At 35.5% G+C, this 25266-nt stretch overlaps 1 protein-coding gene across 1 annotated transcript; it reads right to left on the bottom strand.

The window, feature by feature from the left end:
* Window positions 1–3188: 3188 nt before the first annotated feature.
* Window positions 3189–3644, bottom strand: LOC123675352 (cell division control protein 2 homolog). Its single transcript, XM_045610704.1, has one exon. The coding sequence runs from the start codon at window positions 3642–3644 to the stop codon at window positions 3189–3191; it is 456 nt and encodes a 151-aa protein (XP_045466660.1).
* Window positions 3645–25266: the final 21622 nt, after the last annotated feature.

Raw genomic sequence — 25266 nt, 5'->3', positions numbered from 1 at the left:
AGTTGGGTCTTAGACACAGATTTCAATCAGGGTACTTGTCGGCGCATCCACCAAAATAAATCTCAGGTCGGACTGGGCAGGGTGACTCACCGAAATGACCACGGTGATCCGTGAATCGGAAATAAGCGACCCCGCTCCACAAGATAAGGAATTCTGTCTGGTGGTCCCAAATAAGAGTTGCTCGCAATAAGGTACCCGACACACAGATTCCACCTGAGAAAGTTGGGTCTTAGAAACAGATGTCAATCAGGGTATCTGTCGGCACATCCACCAAAATAAATCTAAGAAATAAACTTCGTTCGGGGTATACTATGGCGCATCCACCAATTCTAGACTCGAGTCAGACCGGACAGGGTAATTCGCCGAAAAGACTGCTGTGATCCGGAGATCGGAATTAAGCGACCCCTCTCCCCAAGATAAGGAGTTATGCCTGGTAGTTCCAAATAAGAGTTGCTCGCAATAAGGAACCGGACAGACAAACTCCACTTGAGAAAGAAAGATCTGAGAAATAAATTTCACTCGGGTATACTTCGGCGCATCCACCAATTCACGACTCGAGTCAGATCGGACAGGGTAATTAGCCCAAAACACCGCGGTGATTTGGAGATCGGAAATGAGCGACCCCTCTCCTCAAGATAAGGAGTTCTGCCTGGTAGTTCCAAATAAGAGTTGCTCGCAATAAGGAACCGGACAGACAAACTCCACTTGAGAAAGAAAGATCAAAGAAATAAATTTCACTTACGGTATACCTCGGCGCATCCACCAATTAACGACTCGAGTCGGACCGGACAGGATAATTAACCTTAAAGGCCGCAGTGATCCGGAGATCGGAAATAAACGACCCCTCTCCCCAAGATAAGGAGTTTTGCCTGGTAGTTTCAAATAAGAGTTGCTCGCAATAAGGAACCGAACAGACAAACTCCACTTGAGAAAGAAAGATCTTAGAAATAAAATAAATTGCAAATAAATCACACTCGGAAAGTATCGATGGAACACAGGAAAGTCACCGATAATACAGACAGGAATAAAACGGTTCTTACCAATCCTAAGAATTTCCCACTTCACCACACGAACTCAAATTCTTTTCGTGTACGGGCTAAGTGTCAAATGCACGAATATAAAATACGGCACTAAAACGTCCAACGTTCAAAAGAAAAATTGCAAACTAAAAATTAAACTCTTAATTGTTACTCAAGAAAATCCGCTCAATAACTATGAAAATATATAGCTCGAAGACGCCGACAGGAGTAAATCGGAAAATAACTTAATACTTCGAAGACACCGGCAAGAATAATCCTCCTTTTCCGAAATACTTTACTTGTAATCTCGGTTGGAAGGGGAAAATTTCGAGTCTCGAAATCGGCGGTATACCTATGAAAAACGAACGACAACATGTAAAAAAGAACATATTGAAGAGATAACGTCTATCGCGTTGTCGCTCGAAAGTTTTTATACATAGGCTGATATTTTAAATTGCATCGTTATATTTTCATGAAATAAATAAATCAGAAATTATTCCAAATGAAAATTTTTGAATTGGACGAAAAATACCTTCACTGCTCTCAATTAATATTTTATTTTCACCTACTCAGATGACTGGTAGAATAATGATGGAATTCTAAACCTGGGGCAAATTATACTGGGTGATTCTAATAAAATAATCATTGAATTCTAAACCTGGGTAAATTATACTAGGTGATTCTAGTAAAATAATTATTGAATTCTTGACCTGGGCTAAATTATACCGGGTGATTCTAGTAACGAATTTCACTTCGTTACACACCCCCCTTACTTCCCCAAAAAAAAACGAAAGTTTTTTTTGTCACCACCTGCTACCCCGCTGTTCAACTATCTATTGGCAGACGGCCAATATCATCCCTGGGTGAATCTCCATCGGCCATAGTTGGAGGTTCGTTGAGGGTCGCAGTAGCTCACACTGGATTCCAATGGACCGGAGATTGGGTTGACCAGACCTCACGCCCTGATCCAATCCGACTCTAGACGGCTCCTCTTGTTGCCTCGTCCGGGCTCGATTTTCTCTTGGGCATGGACAATCCCTAGACATAACTCCCAAACGACCGCAGCGAGAACAAAATAATCGGACGTTGTTCCGGCAATGTCTCCGGGCGTGGCCCAGTAGTCCACACCGCAAACATGCACCCTCCATGAGTTTGATGAAGCGTGGAACTTCCCTCTGCGCTCTTGGGTAGTGTGGGTCTGGGGCTGGTACGTGGGTTCTGGAAGGCCTGCGGGGTTTTCTAGCCTTTGGCTTGTGTCGTCCACCGGCATGGCCACGAGGTAAGTCATAGGGGCGTCGTCTCGCCGGAGGTGTTGTGTGATGACATAGAGATGTAGGTGGTCCCCTAGCCGCCGTCTCCTTCCGTTGCGGTTGCCAGAATTCGATTTCTTCCTCCACTAACTCGTCGAAACTGGCCGGCATGGATTCCACTATTCCGGCGTCGATGAGGTCCCACTCTCCTCTAGACATCTTTGTTCTAAAACACAACAAGATTAGCGACCCATTGTATAAAACTTACCAACACCAATGACGACCTACTTCACTTATTGACGGACAGACGGACGTCCGCGGGACAGAGAGGCGCCCTTACTCCTGGGGAACCCAAATTCGCTTCGTCCTCCCATTCGGAAACACGAACTTAGGGTGGAGTCTACCCCGCACTCCTGGAGGGCGAAACCGCAGCAGCCTCTGCCTGAATCGGGGAGTCCAGCCACCCTTTGGTTGCCTCTCAAAGGCTTCTACAAAGCTCTCTCCCACCTTTATGGCCTCAAATTTTGACGGTCTTTCAGATGAGGCCATCTCTTTGGACCCCTCTTTGGCTTATACGGCCAGCTGCCTGAAGGTCATCTCGCCCCATGCAGCGGAAGGGCGATGCGCTGGATCAACCCTCAGAAGTTCCACCAGGCTGCTGCGTAATCTCTCTGGCACCTCGAGCATCTCCTCCCCGCGGTAGTGTCCTATCAAGTTCATGACCTTCTTTTCCCCATTCGGCGTCATGAAGGGTAGCTTCCCGGTTGCCATGTATAAAGCCGTCACTCCCATGGCCCACACATCCGAGGGGAGTCCGAATGGCAACCTTTTCAGGACCTCCGGTGCCCAAAATGGGGGAGTACCAGCTCGCCGCGACGTGGTCGGGAACCTCTGATTAAGTCGGCAGGCGAGCCCGAAATCAGCGATGCAGACCCGCCGACCCCGGTTTTATATCCCGGTGCAGGATACGCTGAGCATGGCAGGCCGCCAGCCCAGCGAAAGCCTGCCCCAACATATCACAACACTCCCCCTCCGGCAGAGGCCCCCGTCGTTGGACCAGTTCCAACAGGTCTCCCTCCATCAGCTCGACCCCAAGATAGAGCCGTTCGTCGGTTACGTAATCTACCAATAGGCGGACCACGTTTGGGTGTCTCATGGCTTTCAGCATCCTCAGCTCCGTCATGGACACCTCGTCTTTCGGGGCCACCTTCAGGGCAAATCTTATATCTCCGTGTTCGACCTCGAACACTTTTCCAAAACCTCCCTCGCCGAGGGTACGGATTTTCCGGAAGGGTCCGGAGATTCTGGTTATTCTCTCCGGAGTGGGCTCTTCATCAGAGGGGTTGGAGGGTACGACCGCCACTGATCGCAACATATCCTGAAACAGACGGATGACTGACACGGCTCCACCCCTCGGTCTTATGCATGCTCTCCACTATGTATCCGCGGGTTTCCCGAAATTTCCGAGTGCTCAACGCCCTGCTCACCTTCGTAGAATGGTTTCAAATCTTTAACGTGGATGTGACGAAGATATTTACCCGACGCGCTTTTCAAGTCGTACACCACTGGAGATATGACCTTAGTAACGGTATACGGACCAGAATATTTGGGCGCTAACTTAGATGCAAAGCCTTCTGCCGCCGACGACAACGGATGTTCTCGACGCAAAACTTTGTCACCTACCCGGCACGACCACGCTCTCCTTCGGAGATTATAATACCGACTCTGTTGGTTGAATGCACGAGCCAGCTGGAGTCTAACAAACTCCCGGGTCTCTTGGAGTCGCTTGATGCGATTTGCGTATTGGCCTACCCCTTGGACCTGTGGTTCTTCCATTGATTTTTCTGCGTCACCTTTGGCTCCTGATGTCCGACGGTTCGTTTCTGGGGAGTGAACCTCCCGACCGAAATTCAGGAACGCCGGTGTGAATCCAATGGACTCATATATTGTCAGGCGAGAGTGGGATTCGAATAACCATGAACTGCCAATACCAACTCTGCTCACCGATTTTCCGTAGTCCCCATAGTTTAGGAGAAATTTGAAGTCGAAATTTTTGGAAAAAACCGTAAAAATTCAATCTCTCTATAAAAATCGTTACATCTCCTAAACTATTCGTCGCAGACCCCTCATATAAAAACTTTCGTGATCTACGTGAACACATCAATAGAAAAAGAGGTATATTATCACCAAGAAGGAACTTTTAATTTTTACAATTTTTTAAGGTCCGGGGTAAGGAAAATTCGAGAAAATTCAATCTCTCTACAAAAATCGTTATATCTCCTAAACTTTTCGTCGCAGACCACTCAAATAAAAACTTTCGTGATCTACGTGAACAGATCAATAGAAAAAGAGGTATTTTATTACCAAGAAAGTTTTTTTGATTTTTTACAATTTTTCAAGGTCCGGGGTAAGGAAAATTCGAGAAAATTCAATCTCTCTATAAAAATCGTTATATCTCCTAAACTATTCGTCGCGGACTGCTCAAATAAAAACTTTCGTGATCTACATGACCAGATCAATAGAAAAAGAGGTATATTATTACCAAGAAGGAACTTTCAATTTTTTACAATTTTTTAAGGTCCGGGGTAAGGAAAATTCGAGAAAATCTCTCTACAAAAATCGTTATATCTCCTAAACTATTCGTCGCAGACCCCTCAAATAAAAACTTTCGTGATCTACGTGAACAGATCAATAGAAAAAGAGGTATTTTATCACCAAGAAGGAGTTTTTAATTTTTTACAATTTTTCAAGGTCCGGGGTAAGGAAAATTCGAGAAAATTCAATCTCTCTACAAAAATCGTTATATCTCCTAAACTATTCGTCGCAGACCCCTCAAATAAAAACTTTCGTGATCTTCGTGAACTACGTGAACAGATCAATAGAAAAAGAGGTATATTATCACCAAGAAGGAACTTTTAATTTTTTACAATTTTTTAAGGTCCGGGGTAAGGAAAATTCGAGAAAATTCAATCTCTCTACAAAAATCGTTATATCTCCTAAACTATTCGTCGCAGACCCCTCAAATAAAAACTTTCGTGATCTACGTGAACAGATCAATAGAAAAAGAGGTATTTTATCACCAAGAGGGAACTTTTAATTTTTTACAATTTTTCAAGGTCCGGGGTAAGGAAAATTCGAGAAAATTCAATCTCTCTATAAAAATCGTTATATCTCCTAAACTATTCGTCGCAGACTGCTCAAATAAAAACTTTCGTGATCTACATGACCAGATCAATAGAAAAAGAGGTATATTATTACCAAGAAGGAACTTTCAATTTTTTACAATTTTTTAAGGTCCGGGGTAAGAAAAATTCGAGAAAATTTTTCGACTCAAATATTGTCAGGCGAGAGTGGGATTCGAATAACCATGAACTGCCAATACCAACTCTGCTCACCGATTTTCCGTAGTCCCCATAGTTTAGGAGAAATTTGAAGTCGAAATTTTTGGAAAAAACCGTAAAAATTCAATCTCTCTATAAAAATCGTTATATCTCCTAAACTATTCGTCGCAGACCCCTCATATAAAAACTTTCGTGATCTACGTGAACACATCAATAGAAAAAGGGGTATATTATCACCAAGAAGGAACTTTTAATTCTTTACAATTTTTTAAGGTCCGGGGTAAGGAAAATTCGAGAAAATTCAATCTCTCTACAAAAATCGTTATATCTCCTAAACTTTTCGTTGCAGACCCCTCAAATAAAAACTTTCGTGATCTACGTGAACAGATCAATAGAAAAAGAGGTATTTTATTACCAAGAAAGATCTTTTAATTTTTTACAATTTTTCAAGGTCCGGGGTAAGGAAAATTCGAGAAAATTCAATCTCTCTATAAAAATCGTTATATCTCCTAAACTATTCGTCGCAGACTCCTCAAATAAAAACTTTCGTGATCTTCATGACCAGATCAATAGAAAAAGAGGTATATTATTACCAAGAAAGAACTTTTAATTTTTTACAATTTTTTAAGGTCCGGGGTAAGGAAAATTCGAGAAAATTCGAGAAAATTTTTCGACTCAAATATTGTCAGGCGAGAGTGGGATTCGAATAACCATGAACTGCCAATACCAACTCTGCTTACCGATTTTCCGTAGTCCCCATAGTTTAGGAGAAATTTGAATTCGAAATTTTTGGAAAAAACCGTAAAAATTCAATCTCTCTACAAAAATCGTTATATCTCCTAAACTATTCGTCGCAAACCCCTCAAATAAAAACTTTCGTGATCTACGTGACCAGATCAATAGAAAAAGAGGTATGTTATTACCAAGAAGGAACTTTTAATTTTTTACAATTTTTCAAGGTCCGGGGTAAGGAAAATTCGAAAAAATTCAATCTCTCTACAAAAATCGTTATATCTCCTAAACTATTCGTCGCAGACCCCTCAAATAAAAACTTTCGTGATCTACGTGAACAGATCAATAGAAAAAGAGGTATTTTATTACCAAGAAAGATCTTTTAATTTTTTACAATTTTTCAAGGTCCGGGGTAAGGAAAATTCGAGAAAATTCAATCTCTCTATAAAAATCGTTATATCTCCTAAACTATTCGTCGCAGCTCCTCAAATAAAAACTTTCGTGATCTACGTGACCAGATCAATAGAAAAAAAGGTATATTATTACCAAGAAGGAACTTTTAATTTTTTACAATTTTTTAAGGTCCGGGGTAAGGAAAATTCGAGAAAATTCAATCTCTCTACAAAAATCGTTATATCTCCTAAACTATTCGTCGCAGACCCCTCAAATAAAAACTTTCGTGATCTACGTGAACAGATCAATAGAAAAAGAGGTATTTTATTACCAAAAAAGATCTTTTAATTTTTTACAATTTTTCAAAGTCCGGGGTAAGGAAAATTCGAGAAAATTCAATCTCTCTATAAAAATCGTTATATCTCCTAAACTATTCGTCGCAGACCCCTCAAATAAAAACTTTCGTGATCTACATGACCAGATCAAAAGAAAAAGAGGTATATTATTACCAAGAAGGAACTTTTAATTTTTTACAATTTTTTAAGGTCCGGGGTGAGGAAAATTCGAGGAAATTCGAGAAAATTTTTCGACTCAAATATTGTCAGGCGAGAGTGGGATTCGAATAACCATGAACTGCCAATACCAACTCTGCTTACCGATTTTCCGTAGTCCCCATAGTTTAAGAGAAATTTGAATTCAAAATTTTTGGAAAAAACCGTAAAAATTCAATCTCTCTACTAAAATCGTTATATCTGCTAAACTATTCGTCGCAAACCCCTCAAATAAAAACTTTCGTGATCTACGTGACCAGATCAATAGAAAAAGAGGTATATTATTACCAAGAAGGAACTTTTAATTTTTTACAATTTTTCAAGGTCCGGGGTAAGAAAAATTCGAGAAAATTCTTCGACTCAAATATTGTCATTCGTGAGTGGAATTCGAATAATCATGAACTGCCAATACCAACTCTGCTCACCGATTTTCCGTAGTCCGCATAGTTTAGGAGAAATTTGAAGTCGAAATTTTTGGAAAAAACCGTAAAAATTCAATCTCTCTATAAAAATCGTTATATCTCCTAAACTATTCGTCGCAGACCCCTCATATAAAAACTTTCGTGATCTACGTGAACAGATCAATAGAAAAAGAGGTATATTATCACCAAGAAGGAACTTTTAATTTTTTACAATTTTTTAAGGTCCGGGGTAAGGAAAATTCGAGAAAATCTCTCTACAAAAATCGTTATATCTCCTAAACTATTCGTCGCAGACCCCTCAAATAAAAACTTTCGTGATCTTCGTGAACTACGTGAACAGATCAATAGAAAAAGAGGTATATTATCACCAAAATCGAACTTTTAATTTTTTACAATTTTTTAAGGTCCGGGGTAAGGAAAATTCGAGAAAATTCAATCTCTCTACAAAAATCGTTATATCTCCTAAACTATTCGTCGCAGACCCCTCAAATAAAAACTTTCGTGATCTACGTGAACAGATCAATAGAAAAAGAGGTATATTATCACCAAGAAGGAACTTTTAATTTTTTACAATTTTTTAAGGTCCGGGGTAAGGAAAATTCGAGAAAATCTCTCTACAAAAATCGTTATATCTCCTAAACTATTCGTCGCAGACCCCTCAAATAAAAACTTTCGTGATCTACGTGAACAGATCAATAGAAAAAGAGGTATTTTATCACCAAGAAGGAACTTTTAATTTTTTACAATTTTTTAAGGTCCGGGGTAAGGAAAATTCGAGAAAATTCAATCTCTCTACAAAAATCGTTATATCTCCTAAACTATTCGTCGCAGACCCCTCAAATAAAAACTTTCGTGATCTACGTGAACAGATCAATAGAAAAAGAGGTATTTTATCACCAAGAGGGAACTTTTAATTTTTTACAATTTTTCAAGGTCCGGGGTAAGGAAAATTCGAGAAAATTCAATCTCTCTACAAAAATCGTTATATCTCCTAAACTATTCGTCGCAGACCCCTCAAATAAAAACTTTCGTGATCTTCGTGAACTACGTGAACAGATCAATAGAAAAAGAGGTATATTATCACCAAGAAGGAACTTTTAATTTTTTACAATTTTTTAAGGTCCGGGGTAAGGAAAATTCGAGAAAATTCAATCTCTCTACAAAAATCGTTATATCTCCTAAACTATTCGTCGCAGACCCCTCAAATAAAAACTTTCGTGATCTACGTGAACAGATCAATAGAAAAAGAGGTATTTTATCACCAAGAGGGAACTTTTAATTTTTTACAATTTTTCAAGGTCCGGGGTAAGGAAAATTCGAGAAAATTCAATCTCTCTATAAAAATCGTTATATCTCCTAAACTATTCGTCGCAGACTGCTCAAATAAAAACTTTCGTGATCTACATGACCAGATCAATAGAAAAAGAGGTATATTATTACCAAGAAGGAACTTTCAATTTTTTACAATTTTTTAAGGTCCGGGGTAAGAAAAATTCGAGAAAATTTTTCGACTCAAATATTGTCAGGCGAGAGTGGGATTCGAATAACCATGAACTGCCAATACCAACTCTGCTCACCGATTTTCCGTAGTCCCCATAGTTTAGGAGAAATTTGAAGTCGAAATTTTTGGAAAAAACCGTAAAAATTCAATCTCTCTATAAAAATCGTTATATCTCCTAAACTATTCGTCGCAGACCCCTCATATAAAAACTTTCGTGATCTACGTGAACACATCAATAGAAAAAGGGGTATATTATCACCAAGAAGGAACTTTTAATTCTTTACAATTTTTTAAGGTCCGGGGTAAGGAAAATTCGAGAAAATTCAATCTCTCTATAAAAATCGTTATATCTCCTAAACTATTCGTCGCAGACTCCTCAAATAAAAACTTTCGTGATCTTCATGACCAGATCAATAGAAAAAGAGGTATATTATTACCAAGAAAGAACTTTTAATTTTTTACAATTTTTTAAGGTCCGGGGTAAGGAAAATTCGAGAAAATTCGAGAAAATTCTTCGACTCAAATATTGTCATTCGTGAGTGGAATTCGAATAACCATGAACTGCCAATACCAACTCTGCTTACCGATTTTCCGTAGTCCCCATAGTTTAGGAGAAATTTGAATTCGAAATTTTTGGAAAAAACCGTAAAAATTCAATCTCTCTACAAAAATCGTTATATCTCCTAAACTATTCGTCGCAAACCCCTCAAATAAAAACTTTCGTGATCTACGTGACCAGATCAATAGAAAAAGAGGTATGTTATTACCAAGAAGGAACTTTTAATTTTTTACAATTTTTCAAGGTCCGGGGTAAGGAAAATTCGAAAAAATTCAATCTCTCTACAAAAATCGTTATATCTCCTAAACTATTCGTCGCAGACCCCTCAAATAAAAACTTTCGTGATCTACGTGAACAGATCAATAGAAAAAGAGGTATTTTATTACCAAGAAAGATCTTTTAATTTTTTACAATTTTTCAAGGTCCGGGGTAAGGAAAATTCGAGAAAATTCAATCTCTCTATAAAAATCGTTATATCTCCTAAACTATTCGTCGCAGCTCCTCAAATAAAAACTTTCGTGATCTACGTGACCAGATCAATAGAAAAAAAGGTATATTATTACCAAGAAGGAACTTTTAATTTTTTACAATTTTTTAAGGTCCGGGGTAAGGAAAATTCGAGAAAATTCAATCTCTCTACAAAAATCGTTATATCTCCTAAACTATTCGTCGCAGACCCCTCAAATAAAAACTTTCGTGATCTACGTGAACAGATCAATAGAAAAAGAGGTATTTTATTACCAAAAAAGATCTTTTAATTTTTTACAATTTTTCAAAGTCCGGGGTAAGGAAAATTCGAGAAAATTCAATCTCTCTATAAAAATCGTTATATCTCCTAAACTATTCGTCGCAGACCCCTCAAATAAAAACTTTCGTGATCTACATGACCAGATCAAAAGAAAAAGAGGTATATTATTACCAAGAAGGAACTTTTAATTTTTTACAATTTTTTAAGGTCCGGGGTGAGGAAAATTCGAGGAAATTCGAGAAAATTTTTCGACTCAAATATTGTCAGGCGAGAGTGGGATTCGAATAACCATGAACTGCCAATACCAACTCTGCTTACCGATTTTCCGTAGTCCCCATAGTTTAAGAGAAATTTGAATTCGAAATTTTTGGAAAAAACCGTAAAAATTCAATCTCTCTACTAAAATCGTTATATCTGCTAAACTATTCGTCGCAAACCCCTCAAATAAAAACTTTCGTGATCTACGTGACCAGATCAATAGAAAAAGAGGTATATTATTACCAAGAAGGAACTTTTAATTTTTTACAATTTTTCAAGGTCCGGGGTAAGAAAAATTCGAGAAAATTCTTCGACTCAAATATTGTCATTCGTGAGTGGAATTCGAATAATCATGAACTGCCAATACCAACTCTGCTCACCGATTTTCCGTAGTCCGCATAGTTTAGGAGAAATTTGAAGTCGAAATTTTTGGAAAAAACCGTAAAAATTCAATCTCTCTATAAAAATCGTTATATCTCCTAAACTATTCGTCGCAGACCCCTCATATAAAAACTTTCGTGATCTACGTGAACAGATCAATAGAAAAAGAGGTATATTATCACCAAGAAGGAACTTTTAATTTTTTACAATTTTTTAAGGTCCGGGGTAAGGAAAATTCGAGAAAATCTCTCTACAAAAATCGTTATATCTCCTAAACTATTCGTCGCAGACCCCTCAAATAAAAACTTTCGTGATCTTCGTGAACTACGTGAACAGATCAATAGAAAAAGAGGTATATTATCACCAAAATCGAACTTTTAATTTTTTACAATTTTTTAAGGTCCGGGGTAAGGAAAATTCGAGAAAATTCAATCTCTCTACAAAAATCGTTATATCTCCTAAACTATTCGTCGCAGACCCCTCAAATAAAAACTTTCGTGATCTACGTGAACAGATCAATAGAAAAAGAGGTATATTATCACCAAGAAGGAACTTTTAATTTTTTACAATTTTTTAAGGTCCGGGGTAAGGAAAATTCGAGAAAATCTCTCTACAAAAATCGTTATATCTCCTAAACTATTCGTCGCAGACCCCTCAAATAAAAACTTTCGTGATCTACGTGAACAGATCAATAGAAAAAGAGGTATTTTATCACCAAGAAGGAACTTTTAATTTTTTACAATTTTTCAAGGTCCGGGGTAAGGAAAATTCGAGAAAATTCAATCTCTCTACAAAAATCGTTATATCTCCTAAACTATTCGTCGCAGACCCCTCAAATAAAAACTTTCGTGATCTTCGTGAACTACGTGAACAGATCAATAGAAAAAGAGGTATATTATCACCAAGAAGGAACTTTTAATTTTTTACAATTTTTTAAGGTCCGGGGTAAGGAAAATTCGAGAAAATTCAATCTCTCTACAAAAATCGTTATATCTCCTAAACTATTCGTCGCAGACCCCTCAAATAAAAACTTTCGTGATCTACGTGAACAGATCAATAGAAAAAGAGGTATTTTATCACCAAGAGGGAACTTTTAATTTTTTACAATTTTTCAAGGTCCGGGGTAAGGAAAATTCGAGAAAATTCAATCTCTCTATAAAAATCGTTATATCTCCTAAACTATTCGTCGCAGACTGCTCAAATAAAAACTTTCGTGATCTACATGACCAGATCAATAGAAAAAGAGGTATATTATTACCAAGAAGGAACTTTCAATTTTTTACAATTTTTTAAGGTCCGGGGTAAGAAAAATTCGAGAAAATTTTTCGACTCAAATATTGTCAGGCGAGAGTGGGATTCGAATAACCATGAACTGCCAATACCAACTCTGCTCACCGATTTTCCGTAGTCCCCATAGTTTAGGAGAAATTTGAAGTCGAAATTTTTGGAAAAAACCGTAAAAATTCAATCTCTCTATAAAAATCGTTATATCTCCTAAACTATTCGTCGCAGACCCCTCATATAAAAACTTTCGTGATCTACGTGAACACATCAATAGAAAAAGGGGTATATTATCACCAAGAAGGAACTTTTAATTCTTTACAATTTTTTAAGGTCCGGGGTAAGGAAAATTCGAGAAAATTCAATCTCTCTACAAAAATCGTTATATCTCCTAAACTTTTCGTTGCAGACCCCTCAAATAAAAACTTTCGTGATCTACGTGAACAGATCAATAGAAAAAGAGGTATTTTATTACCAAGAAAGATCTTTTAATTTTTTACAATTTTTCAAGGTCCGGGGTAAGGAAAATTCGAGAAAATTCAATCTCTCTATAAAAATCGTTATATCTCCTAAACTATTCGTCGCAGACTCCTCAAATAAAAACTTTCGTGATCTTCATGACCAGATCAATAGAAAAAGAGGTATATTATTACCAAGAAAGAACTTTTAATTTTTTACAATTTTTTAAGGTCCGGGGTAAGGAAAATTCGAGAAAATTCGAGAAAATTTTTCGACTCAAATATTGTCAGGCGAGAGTGGGATTCGAATAACCATGAACTGCCAATACCAACTCTGCTTACCGATTTTCCGTAGTCCCCATAGTTTAGGAGAAATTTGAATTCGAAATTTTTGGAAAAAACCGTAAAAATTCAATCTCTCTACAAAAATCGTTATATCTCCTAAACTATTCGTCGCAAACCCCTCAAATAAAAACTTTCGTGATCTACGTGACCAGATCAATAGAAAAAGAGGTATGTTATTACCAAGAAGGAACTTTTAATTTTTTACAATTTTTCAAGGTCCGGGGTAAGGAAAATTCGAAAAAATTCAATCTCTCTACAAAAATCGTTATATCTCCTAAACTATTCGTCGCAGACCCCTCAAATAAAAACTTTCGTGATCTACGTGAACAGATCAATAGAAAAAGAGGTATTTTATTACCAAAAAAGATCTTTTAATTTTTTACAATTTTTCAAAGTCCGGGGTAAGGAAAATTCGAGAAAATTCAATCTCTCTATAAAAATCGTTATATCTCCTAAACTATTCGTCGCAGACCCCTCAAATAAAAACTTTCGTGATCTACATGACCAGATCAAAAGAAAAAGAGGTATATTATTACCAAGAAGGAACTTTTAATTTTTTACAATTTTTTAAGGTCCGGGGTGAGGAAAATTCGAGGAAATTCGAGAAAATTTTTCGACTCAAATATTGTCAGGCGAGAGTGGGATTCGAATAACCATGAACTGCCAATACCAACTCTGCTTACCGATTTTCCGTAGTCCCCATAGTTTAAGAGAAATTTGAATTCGAAATTTTTGAAAAAAACCGTAAAAATTCAATCTCTCTACTAAAATCGTTATATCTGCTAAACTATTCGTCGCAAACCCCTCAAATAAAAACTTTCGTGATCTACGTTCCAGATCAATAGAAAAAGAGGTATATTATTACCAAGAAGGAACTTTTAATTTTTTACAATTTTTCAAGGTCCGGGGTAAGAAAAATTCGAGAAAATTCTTCGACTCAAATATTGTCATTCGTGAGTGGAATTCGAATAATCATGAACTGCCAATACCAACTCTGCTCACCGATTTTCCGTAGTCCGCATAGTTTAGGAGAAATTTGAAGTCGAAATTTTTGGAAAAAACCGTAAAAATTCAATCTCTCTATAAAAATCGTTATATCTCCTAAACTATTCGTCGCAGACCCCTCATATAAAAACTTTCGTGATCTACGTGAACAGATCAATAGAAAAAGAGGTATATTATCACCAAGAAGGAACTTTTAATTTTTTACAATTTTTTAAGGTCCGGGGTAAGGAAAATTCGAGAAAATCTCTCTACAAAAATCGTTATATCTCCTAAACTATTCGTCGCAGACCCCTCAAATAAAAACTTTCGTGATCTTCGTGAACTACGTGAACAGATCAATAGAAAAAGAGGTATATTATCACCAAAATCGAACTTTTAATTTTTTACAATTTTTTAAGGTCCGGGGTAAGGAAAATTCGAGAAAATTCAATCTCTCTACAAAAATCGTTATATCTCCTAAACTATTCGTCGCAGACCCCTCAAATAAAAACTTTCGTGATCTACGTGAACAGATCAATAGAAAAAGAGGTATATTATCACCAAGAAGGAACTTTTAATTTTTTACAATTTTTTAAGGTCCGGGGTAAGGAAAATTCGAGAAAATCTCTCTACAAAAATCGTTATATCTCCTAAACTATTCGTCGCAGACCCCTCAAATAAAAACTTTCGTGATCTTCGTGAACTACGTGAACAGATCAATAGAAAAAGAGGTATATTATCACCAAAATCGAACTTTTAATTTTTTACAATTTTTTAAGGTCCGGGGTAAGGAAAATTCGAGAAAATTCAATCTCTCTACAAAAATCGTTATATCTCCTAAACTATTCGTCGCAGACCCCTCAAATAAAAACTTTCGTGATCTACGTGAACAGATCAATAGAAAAAGAGGTATTTTATCACCAAGAAGGAACTTTTAATTTTTTACAATTTTTCAAGGTCCGGGATAAGGAAAATTCGAGAAAATTCAATCTCTCTATAAAAATCGTTATATCTCCTAAACTATTCGTCGCAGACTGCTCAAATAAAAACTTTCGTGATCTACATGACCACATCAATAGAAAAAGAGGTATATTATTACCAAGAAGGAACTTTCAATTTTTTACAATTTTTTAAGGTCCGGGGTAAGAAAAATTCGAGAAAATTTTTCGACTCAAATATTGTCAGGCGAGAGTGGGATTCGAATAACCATGAACTGCCAATACCAACTCTGCTCACCGATTTTCCGTAGTCCCCATAGTTTAGGAGAAATTTGAAGTCGAAATTTTTGGAAAAAACCGTAAAAATTCAATCTCTCTATAAAAATCGTTATATCTCCTAAACTATTCGTCGCAGACCCCTCATATAAAAACTTTCGTGATCTACGTGAACACATCAATAGAAAAAGGGGTATATTATCACCAAGAAGGAACTTTTAATTCTTTACAATTTTTTAAGGTCCGGGGTAAGGAAAATTCGAGAAAATTCAATCTCTCTACAAAAATCGTTATATCTCCTAAACTTTTCGTTGCAGACCCCTCAAATAAAAACTTTCGTGATCTACGTGAACAGATCAATAGAAAAAGAGGTATTTTATAACCAAGAAAGATCTTTTAATTTTTTACAATTTTTCAAGGTCCGGGGTAAGGAAAATTCGAGAAAATTCAATCTCTCTATAAAAATCGTTATATCTCCTAAACTATTCGTCGCAGACTCCTCAAATAAAAACTTTCGTGATCTTCATGACCAGATCAATAGAAAAAGAGGTATATTATTACCAAGAAGGAACTTTTAATTTTTTACAATTTTTTAAGGTCCGGGGTAAGGAAAATTCGAGAAAATTCGAGAAAATTTTTCGACTCAAATATTGTCAGGCGAGAGTGGCATTCGAATAACCATGAACTGCCAATACCAACTCTGCTTACCGATTTTCCGTAGTCCCCATAGTTTAGGAGAAATTTGAATTCGAAATTTTTGGAAAAAACCGTAAAAATTCAATCTCTCTACAAAAATCGTTATATCTCCTAAACTTTTCGTCGCAAACCCCTCAAATAAAAACTTTCGTGATCTACGTGACCAGATCAATAGAAAAAGAGGTATATTATTACCAAGAAGGAACTTTTAATTTTTTACAATTTTTCAAGGTCCGGGGTAAGGAAAATTCGAAAAAATTCAATCTCTCTACAAAAATCGTTATATCTCCTAAACTATTCGTCGCAGACCCCTCAAATAAAAACTTTCGTGATCTACGTGAACAGATCAATAGAAAAAGAGGTATTTTATTACCAAGAAAGATCTTTTAATTTTTTACAATTTTTCAAGGTCCGGGGTAAGGAAAATTCGAGAAAATTCAATCTCTCTATAAAAATCGTTATATCTCCTAAACTATTCGTCGCAGATCCTCAAATAAAAACTTTCGTGATCTACGTGACCAGATCAATAGAAAAAGAGGTATATTATTACCAAGAAGGAACTTTTAATTTTTTACAATTTTTTAAGGTCCGGGGTAAGGAAAATTCGAGAAAATTCAATCTCTCTATAAAAATCGTTATATCTCCTAAACTATTCGTCGCAGACTCCTCAAATAAAAACTTTCGTGATCTACGTGAACAGATCAATAGAAAAAGAGGTATTTTATTACCAAGAAAGATCTTTTAATTTTTTACAATTTTTCAAGGTCCGGGGTAAGGAAAATTCGAGAAAATTCAATCTCTCTACAAAAATCGTTATATCTCCTAAACTATTCGTCGCAGACCCCTCAAATAAAAACTTTCGTGATCTACGTGAACAGATCAATAGAAAAAGAGGTATTTTATTACCAAAAAAGATCTTTTAATTTTTTACAATTTTTCAAAGTCCGGGGTAAGGAAAATTCGAGAAAATTCAATCTCTCTATAAAAATCGTTATATCTCCTAAACTATTCGTCGCAGACTCCTCAAATAAAAACTTTCGTGATCTACATGACCAGATCAAAAGAAAAAGAGGTATATTATTACCAAGAAGGAACTTTTAATATTTTACAATTTTTTAAGGTCCGGGGTGAGGAAAATTCGAGGAAATTCGAGAAAATTTTTCGACTCAAATATTGTCAGGCGAGAGTGGGATTCGAATAACCATGAACTGCCAATACCAACTCTGCTTACCGATTTTCCGTAGTCCCCATAGTTTAAGAGAAATTTGAATTCGAAATTTTTGGAAAAAACCGTAAAAATTCAATCTCTCTACTAAAATCGTTATATCTCCTAAACTATTCGTCGCAAACCCCTCAAATAAAAACTTTCGTGATCTACGTGACCATATCAATAGAAAAAGAAGTATATTATTACCAAGAAGGAACTTTTAATTTTTTACAATTTTTCAAGGTCCGGGGTAAGGAAAATTCGAAAAAATTCAATCTCTCTACAAAAATCGTTATATCTCCTAAACTATTCGTCGCAGACCCCTCAAATAAAAACTTTCGTGATCTACGTGAACAGATCAATAGAAAAAGAGGTATTTTATTACCAAGAAAGATCTTTTAATTTTTTACAATTTTTCAAGGTCCGGGGTAAGGAAAATTCGAGAAAATTCAATCTCTCTATAAAAATCGTTATATCTCCTAAACTATTCGTCGCAGATCCTCAAATAAAAACTTTCGTGATCTACGTGACCAGATCAATAGAAAAAGAGGTATATTATTACCAAGAAGGAACTTTTAATTTTTTACAATTTTTTAAGGTCCGGGGTAAGCAAAATTCGAGAAAATTCAATCTCTCTATTAAAATCGTTATATCTCCTAAACTATTCGTCGCAGACTCCTCAAATAAAAACTTTCGTGATCTACGTGAACAGATCAATAGAAAAAGAGGTATTTTATTACCAAGAAAGATCTTTTAATTTTTTACAATTTTTCAAGGTCCGGGGTAAGGAAAATTCGAGAAAATTCAATCTCTCTACAAAAATCGTTATATCTCCTAAACTATTCGTCGCAGACCCCTCAAATAAAAACTTTCGTGATCTACATGACCAGATCAAAAGAAAAAGAGGTATATTATTACCAAGAAGGAACTTTTAATTTTTTACAATTTTTTAAGGTCCGGGGTGAGGAAAATTCGAGGAAATTCGAGAAAATTTTTCGACTCAAATATTGTCAGGCGAGAGTGGGATTCGAATAACCATGAACTGCCAATACCAACTCTGCTTACCGATTTTCCGTAGTCCCCATAGTTTAAGAGAAATTTGAATTCGAAATTTTTGGAAAAAACCGTAAAAATTCAATCTCTCTACTAAAATCGTTATATCTCCTAAACTATTCGTCGCAAACCCCTCAAATAAAAACTTTCGTGATCTACGTGACCATATCAATAGAAAAAGAAGTATATTATTACCAAGAAGGAACTTTTAATTTTTTACAATTTTTCAAGGTCCGGGGTAAGGAAAATTCGAAAAAATTCAATCTCTCTACAAAAATCGTTATATCTCCTAAACTATTCGTCGCAGACCCCTCAAATAAAAACTTTCGTGATCTACGTGAACAGATCAATAGAAAAAGAGGTATTTTATTACCAAGAAAGATCTTTTAATTTTTTACAATTTTTCAAGGTCCGGGGTAAGGAAAATTCGATAAAATTCAATCTCTCTATAAAAATCGTTATATCTCCTAAACTATTCGTCGCAGATCCTCAAATAAAAACTTTCGTGATCTACGTGACCAGATCAATAGAAAAAGAGGTATATTATTACCAAGAAGGAACTTTTAATTTTTTACAATTTTTTAAGGTCCGGGGTAAGGAAAATTCGAGAAAATTCAATCTCTCTATAAAAATCGTTATATCTCCTAAACTATTCGTCGCAGACTCCTCAAATAAAAACTTTCGTGATCTACGTGAACAGATCAATAGAAAAAGAGGTATTTTATTACCAAGAAAGATCTTTTAATTTTTTACAATTTTTCAAGGTCCGGGGTAAGGAAAATTCGAGAAAATTCAATCTCTCTACAAAAATCGTTATATCTCCTAAACTATTCGTCGCAGACCCCTCAAATAAAAACTTTCGTGATCTACGTGAACAGATCAATAGAAAAAGAGGTATTTTATTACCAAAAAAGATCTTTTAATTTTTTACAATTTTTCAAAGTCCGGGGTAAGGAAAATTCGAGAAAATTCAATCTCTCTATAAAAATCGTTATATCTCCTAAACTATTCGTCGCAGACTCCTCAAATAAAAACTTTCGTGATCTACATGACCAGATCAAAAGAAAAAGAGGTATATTATTACCAAGAAGGAACTTTTAATTTTTTACAATTTTTTAAGGTCCGGGGTGAGGAAAATTCGAGGAAATTCGAGAAAATTTTTCGACTCAAATATTGTCAGGCGAGAGTGGGATTCGAATAACCATGAACTGCCAATACCAACTCTGCTTACCGATTTTCCGTAGTCCCCATAGTTTAAGAGAAATTTGAATTCGAAATTTTTGGAAAAAACCGTAAAAATTCAATCTCTCTACTAAAATCGTTATATCTCCTAAACTATTCGTCGCAAACCCCTCAAATAAAAACTTTCGTGATCTACGTGACCAGATCAATAGAAAAAGAAGTATATTATTACCAAGAAGGAACTTTTAATTTTTTACAATTTTTCAAGGTCCGGGGTAAGAAAAATTCGAGAAAATTCTTCGACTCAAATATTGTCATTCGTGAGTGGAATTCGAATAATCATGAACTGCCAATACCAACTCTGCTCACCGATTTTCCGTAGTCCGCATAGTTTAGGAGAAATTTGAAGTCGAAATTTTTGGAAAAAACCGTAAAAATTCAATCTCTCTATAAAAATCGTTATATCTCCTAAACTATTCGTCGCAGACCCCTCATATAAAAACTTTCGTGATCTACGTGAACAGATCAATAGAAAAAGAGGTATATTATCACCAAGAAGGAACTTTTAATTTTTTACAATTTTTTAAGGTCCGGGGTAAGGAAAATTCGAGAAAATCTCTCTACAAAAATCGTTATATCTCCTAAACTATTCGTCGCAGACCCCTCAAATAAAAACTTTCGTGATCTTCGTGAACTACGTGAACAGATCAATAGAAAAAGAGGTATATTATCACCAAAATCGAACTTTTAATTTTTTACAATTTTTTAAGGTCCGGGGTAAGGAAAATTCGAGAAAATTCAATCTCTCTACAAAAATCGTTATATCTCCTAAACTATTCGTCGCAGACCCCTCAAATAAAAACTTTCGTGATCTACGTGAAGAGATCAATAGAGAAAGAGGTATTTTATCACCAAGAAGGAACTTTTAATTTTTTACAATTTTTCAAGGTCCGGGGTAAGGAAAATTCGAGAAAATTCAATCTCTCTATAAAAATCGTTAAATCTCCTAAACTATTCGTCGCAGACTGCTCAAATAAAAACTTTCGTGATCTACATGACCACATCAATAGAAAAAGAGGTATATTATTACCAAGAAGGAACTTTCAATTTTTTACAATTTTTTAAGGTCCGGGGTAAGAAAAATTCGAGAAAATTTTTCGACTCAAATATTGTCAGGCGAGAGTGGGATTCGAATAACCATGAACTGCCAATACCAACTCTGCTCACCGATTTTCCGTAGTCCCCATAGTTTAGGAGAAATTTGAAGTCGAAATTTTTGGAAAAAACCGTAAAAATTCAATCTCTCTATAAAAATCGTTATATCTCCTGAACTATTCGTCGCAGACCCCTCATATAAAAACTTTCGTGATCTACGTGAACACATCAATAGAAAAAGGGGTATATTATCACCAAGAAGGAACTTTTAATTCTTTACAATTTTTTAAGGTCCGGAGTAAGGAAAATTCGAGAAAATTCAATCTCTCTACAAAAATCGTTATATCTCCTAAACTTTTCGTTGCAGACCCCTCAAATAAAAACTTTCGTGATCTACGTGAACAGATCAATAGAAAAAGAGGTATATTATCACCAAAATCGAACTTTTAATTTTTTACAATTTTTCAAGGTCCGGGGTAAGGAAAATTCGAGAAAATTCAATCTCTCTATAAAAATCGTTATATCTCCTAAACTATTCGTCGCAGACCCCTCAAATAAAAACTTTCGTGATCTACGTGAACAGATCAATAGAAAAAGAGGTATTTTATCACCAAGAAGGAACTTTTAATTTTTTACAATTTTTCAAGGTCCGGGGTAAGGAAAATTCGAGAAAATTCAATCTCTCTATAAAAATCGTTATATCTCCTAAACTATTCGCCGCAGACTGCTCAAATAAAAACTTTCGTGATCTACATGACCACATCAATAGAAAAAGAGGTATATTATTACCAAGAAGGAACTTTCAATTTTTTACAATTTTTTAAGGTCCGGGGTAAGAAAAATTCGAGAAAATTTTTCGACTCAAATATTGTCAGGCGAGAGTGGGATTCGAATAACCATGAACTGCCAATACCAACTCTGCTCACCGATTTTCCGTAGTCCCCATAGTTTAGGAGAAATTTGAAGTCGAAATTTTTGGAAAAAACCGTAAAAATTCAATCTCTCTATAAAAATCGTTATATCTCCTAAACTATTCGTCGCAGACCCCTCATATAAAAACTTTCGTGATCTACGTGAACACATCAATAGAAAAAGGGGTATATTATCACCAAGAAGGAACTTTTAATTCTTTACAATTTTTTAAGGTCCGGGGTAAGGAAAATTCGAGAAAATTCAATCTCTCTACAAAAATCGTTATATCTCCTAAACTTTTCGTTGCAGACCCCTCAAATAAAAACTTTCGTGATCTACGTGAACAGATCAATAGAAAAAGAGGTATTTTATAACCAAGAAAGATCTTTTAATTTTTTACAATTTTTCAAGGTCCGGGGTAAGGAAAATTCGAGAAAATTCAATCTCTCTATAAAAATCGTTATATCTCCTAAACTATTCGTCGCAGACTCCTCAAATAAAAACTTTCGTGATCTTCATGACCAGATCAATAGAAAAAGAGGTATATTATTACCAAGAAGGAACTTTTAATTTTTTACAATTTTTTAAGGTCCGGGGTAAGGAAAATTCGAGAAAATTCAATCTCTCTATAAAAATCGTTATATCTCCTAAACTATTCGTCGCAGACTCCTCAAATAAAAACTTTCGTGATCTTCATGACCAGATCAATAGAAAAAGAGGTATATTATTACCAAGAAGGAACTTTTAATTTTTTACAATTTTTTAAGGTCCGGGGTAAGGAAAATTCGAGAAAATTCGAGAAAATTTTTCGACTCAAATATTGTCAGGCGAGAGTGGGATTCGAATAACCATGAACTGCCAATACCAACTCTGCTTACCGATTTTCCGTAGTCCCCATAGTTTAGGAGAAATTTGAATTCGAAATTTTTGGAAAAAACCGTAAAAATTCAATCTCTCTACAAAAATCGTTATATCTCCTAAACTTTTCGTCGCAAACCCCTCAAATAAAAACTTTCGTGATCTACGTGACCAGATCAATAGAAAAAGAGGTATATTATTACCAAGAAGGAACTTTTAATTTTTTACAATTTTTCAAGGTCCGGGGTAAGGAAAATTCGAAAAAATTCAATCTCTCTACAAAAATCGTTATATCTCCTAAACTATTCGTCGCAGACCCCTCAAATAAAAACTTTCGTGATCTACGTGAACAGATCAATAGAAAAAGAGGTATTTTATTACCAAGAAAGATCTTTTAATTTTTTACAATTTTTCAAGGTCCGGGGTAAGGAAAATTCGAGAAAATTCAATCTCTCTATAAAAATCGTTATATCTCCTAAACTATTCGTCGCAGATCCTCAAATAAAAACTTTCGTGATCTACGTGACCAGATCAATAGAAAAAGAGGTATATTATTACCAAGAAGGAACTTTTAATTTTTTACAATTTTTTAAGGTCCGGGGTAAGGAAAATTCGAGAAAATTCAATCTCTCTATAAAAATCGTTATATCTCCTAAACTATTCGTCGCAGACACCTCAAATAAAAACTTTCGTGATCTACATGACCAGATCAATAGAAAAATAGGTATATTATTACCAAGAAGGAACTTTCAATTTTTTACAATTTTTCAAGGTCCGGGGTAAGAAAAATTCGAGAAAATTCGAGAAAATTTTTCGACTCATATATTGTCAGAGGAGAGTGGGATTCGAATAACCATGAACTGCCAATACCAACTCTGCTTACCGATTTTCCGTAGTCCCCATAGTTTAGGAGAAATTTGAATTCGAAATTTTTGGAAAAAACCGTAAAAATTCAATCTCTCTACAAAAATCGTTATATCTCCTAAACTTTTCGTCGCAGACCCCTCATATAAAAACTTTCGTGATCTACGTGAACACATCAATAGAAAAAGGGGTATATTATCACCAAGAAGGAACTTTTAATTCTTTACAATTTTTTAAGGTCCGGAGTAAGGAAAATTCGAGAAAATTCAATCTCTCTACAAAAATCGTTATATCTCCTAAACTTTTCGTTGCAGACCCCTCAAATAAAAACTTTCGTGATCTACGTGAACAGATCAATAGAAAAAGAGGTATATTATCACCAAAATCGAACTTTTAATTTTTTACAATTTTTCAAGGTCCGGGGTAAGGAAAATTCGAGAAAATTCAATCTCTCTATAAAAATCGTTATATCTCCTAAACTATTCGTCGCAGACCCCTCAAATAAAAACTTTCGTGATCTACGTGAACAGATCAATAGAAAAAGAGGTATTTTATCACCAAGAAGGAACTTTTAATTTTTTACAATTTTTCAAGGTCCGGGGTAAGGAAAATTCGAGAAAATTCAATCTCTCTATAAAAATCGTTATATCTCCTAAACTATTCGTCGCAGACTGCTCAAATAAAAACTTTCGTGATCTACATGACCACATCAATAGAAAAAGAGGTATATTATTACCAAGAAGGAACTTTCAATTTTTTACAATTTTTTAAGGTCCGGGGTAAGAAAAATTCGAGAAAATTTTTCGACTCAAATATTGTCAGGCGAGAGTGGGATTCGAATAACCATGAACTGCCAATACCAACTCTGCTCACCGATTTTCCGTAGTCCCCATAGTTTAGGAGAAATTTGAAGTCGAAATTTTTGGAAAAAACCGTAAAAATTCAATCTCTCTATAAAAATCGTTATATCTCCTAAACTATTCGTCGCAGACCCCTCATATAAAAACTTTCGTGATCTACGTGAACACATCAATAGAAAAAGGGGTATATTATCACCAAGAAGGAACTTTTAATTCTTTACAATTTTTTAAGGTCCGGGGTAAGGAAAATTCGAGAAAATTCAATCTCTCTACAAAAATCGTTATATCTCCTAAACTTTTCGTTGCAGACCCCTCAAATAAAAACTTTCGTGATCTACGTGAACAGATCAATAGAAAAAGAGGTTTTTTATAACCAAGAAAGGTCTTTTAATTTTTTACAATTTTTCAAGGTCCGGGGTAAGGAAAATTCGAGAAAATTCAATCTCTCTATAAAAATCGTTATATCTCCTAAACTATTCGTCGCAGACTCCTCAAATAAAAACTTTCGTGATCTTCATGACCAGATCAATAGAAAAAGAGGTATATTATTACCAAGAAGGAACTTTTAATTTTTTACAATTTTTTAAGGTCCGGGGTAAGGAAAATTCGAGAAAATTCGAGAAAATTTTTCGACTCAAATATTGTCAGGCGAGAGTGGGATTCGAATAACCATGAACTGCCAATACCAACTCTGCTTACCGATTTTCCGTAGTCCCCATAGTTTAGGAGAAATTTGAATTCGAAATTTTTGGAAAAAACCGTAAAAATTCAATCTCTCTACAAAAATCGTTATATCTCCTAAACTTTTCGTCGCAAACCCCTCAAATAAAAACTTTCGTGATCTACGTGACCAGATCAATAGAAAAAGAGGTATATTATTACCAAGAAGGAACTTTTAATTTTTTACAATTTTTCAAGGTCCGGGGTAAGGAAAATTCGAAAAAATTCAATCTCTCTACAAAAATCGTTATATCTCCTAAACTATTCGTCGCAGACCCCTCAAATAAAAACTTTCGTGATCTACGTGAACAGATCAATAGAA

The sequence above is a fragment of the Harmonia axyridis genome, chromosome 3, assembly GCF_914767665.1.
Source record: "Harmonia axyridis chromosome 3, icHarAxyr1.1, whole genome shotgun sequence".
NCBI classification, from domain to species: Eukaryota; Metazoa; Arthropoda; class Insecta; order Coleoptera; family Coccinellidae; genus Harmonia; species Harmonia axyridis.
The sequence above is the reverse complement of the archived record's forward strand: the minus strand, read 5'-3'. Positions and strand labels throughout refer to the sequence as shown.

What these genes read in the sequence shown, in the direction of transcription:
- LOC123675352 (XM_045610704.1), bottom strand. Translation starts at nt 3,644, where the DNA reads ATGTTGCGATCAGTGGCGGTCGTACCCTCCAACCCCTCTGATGAAGAG.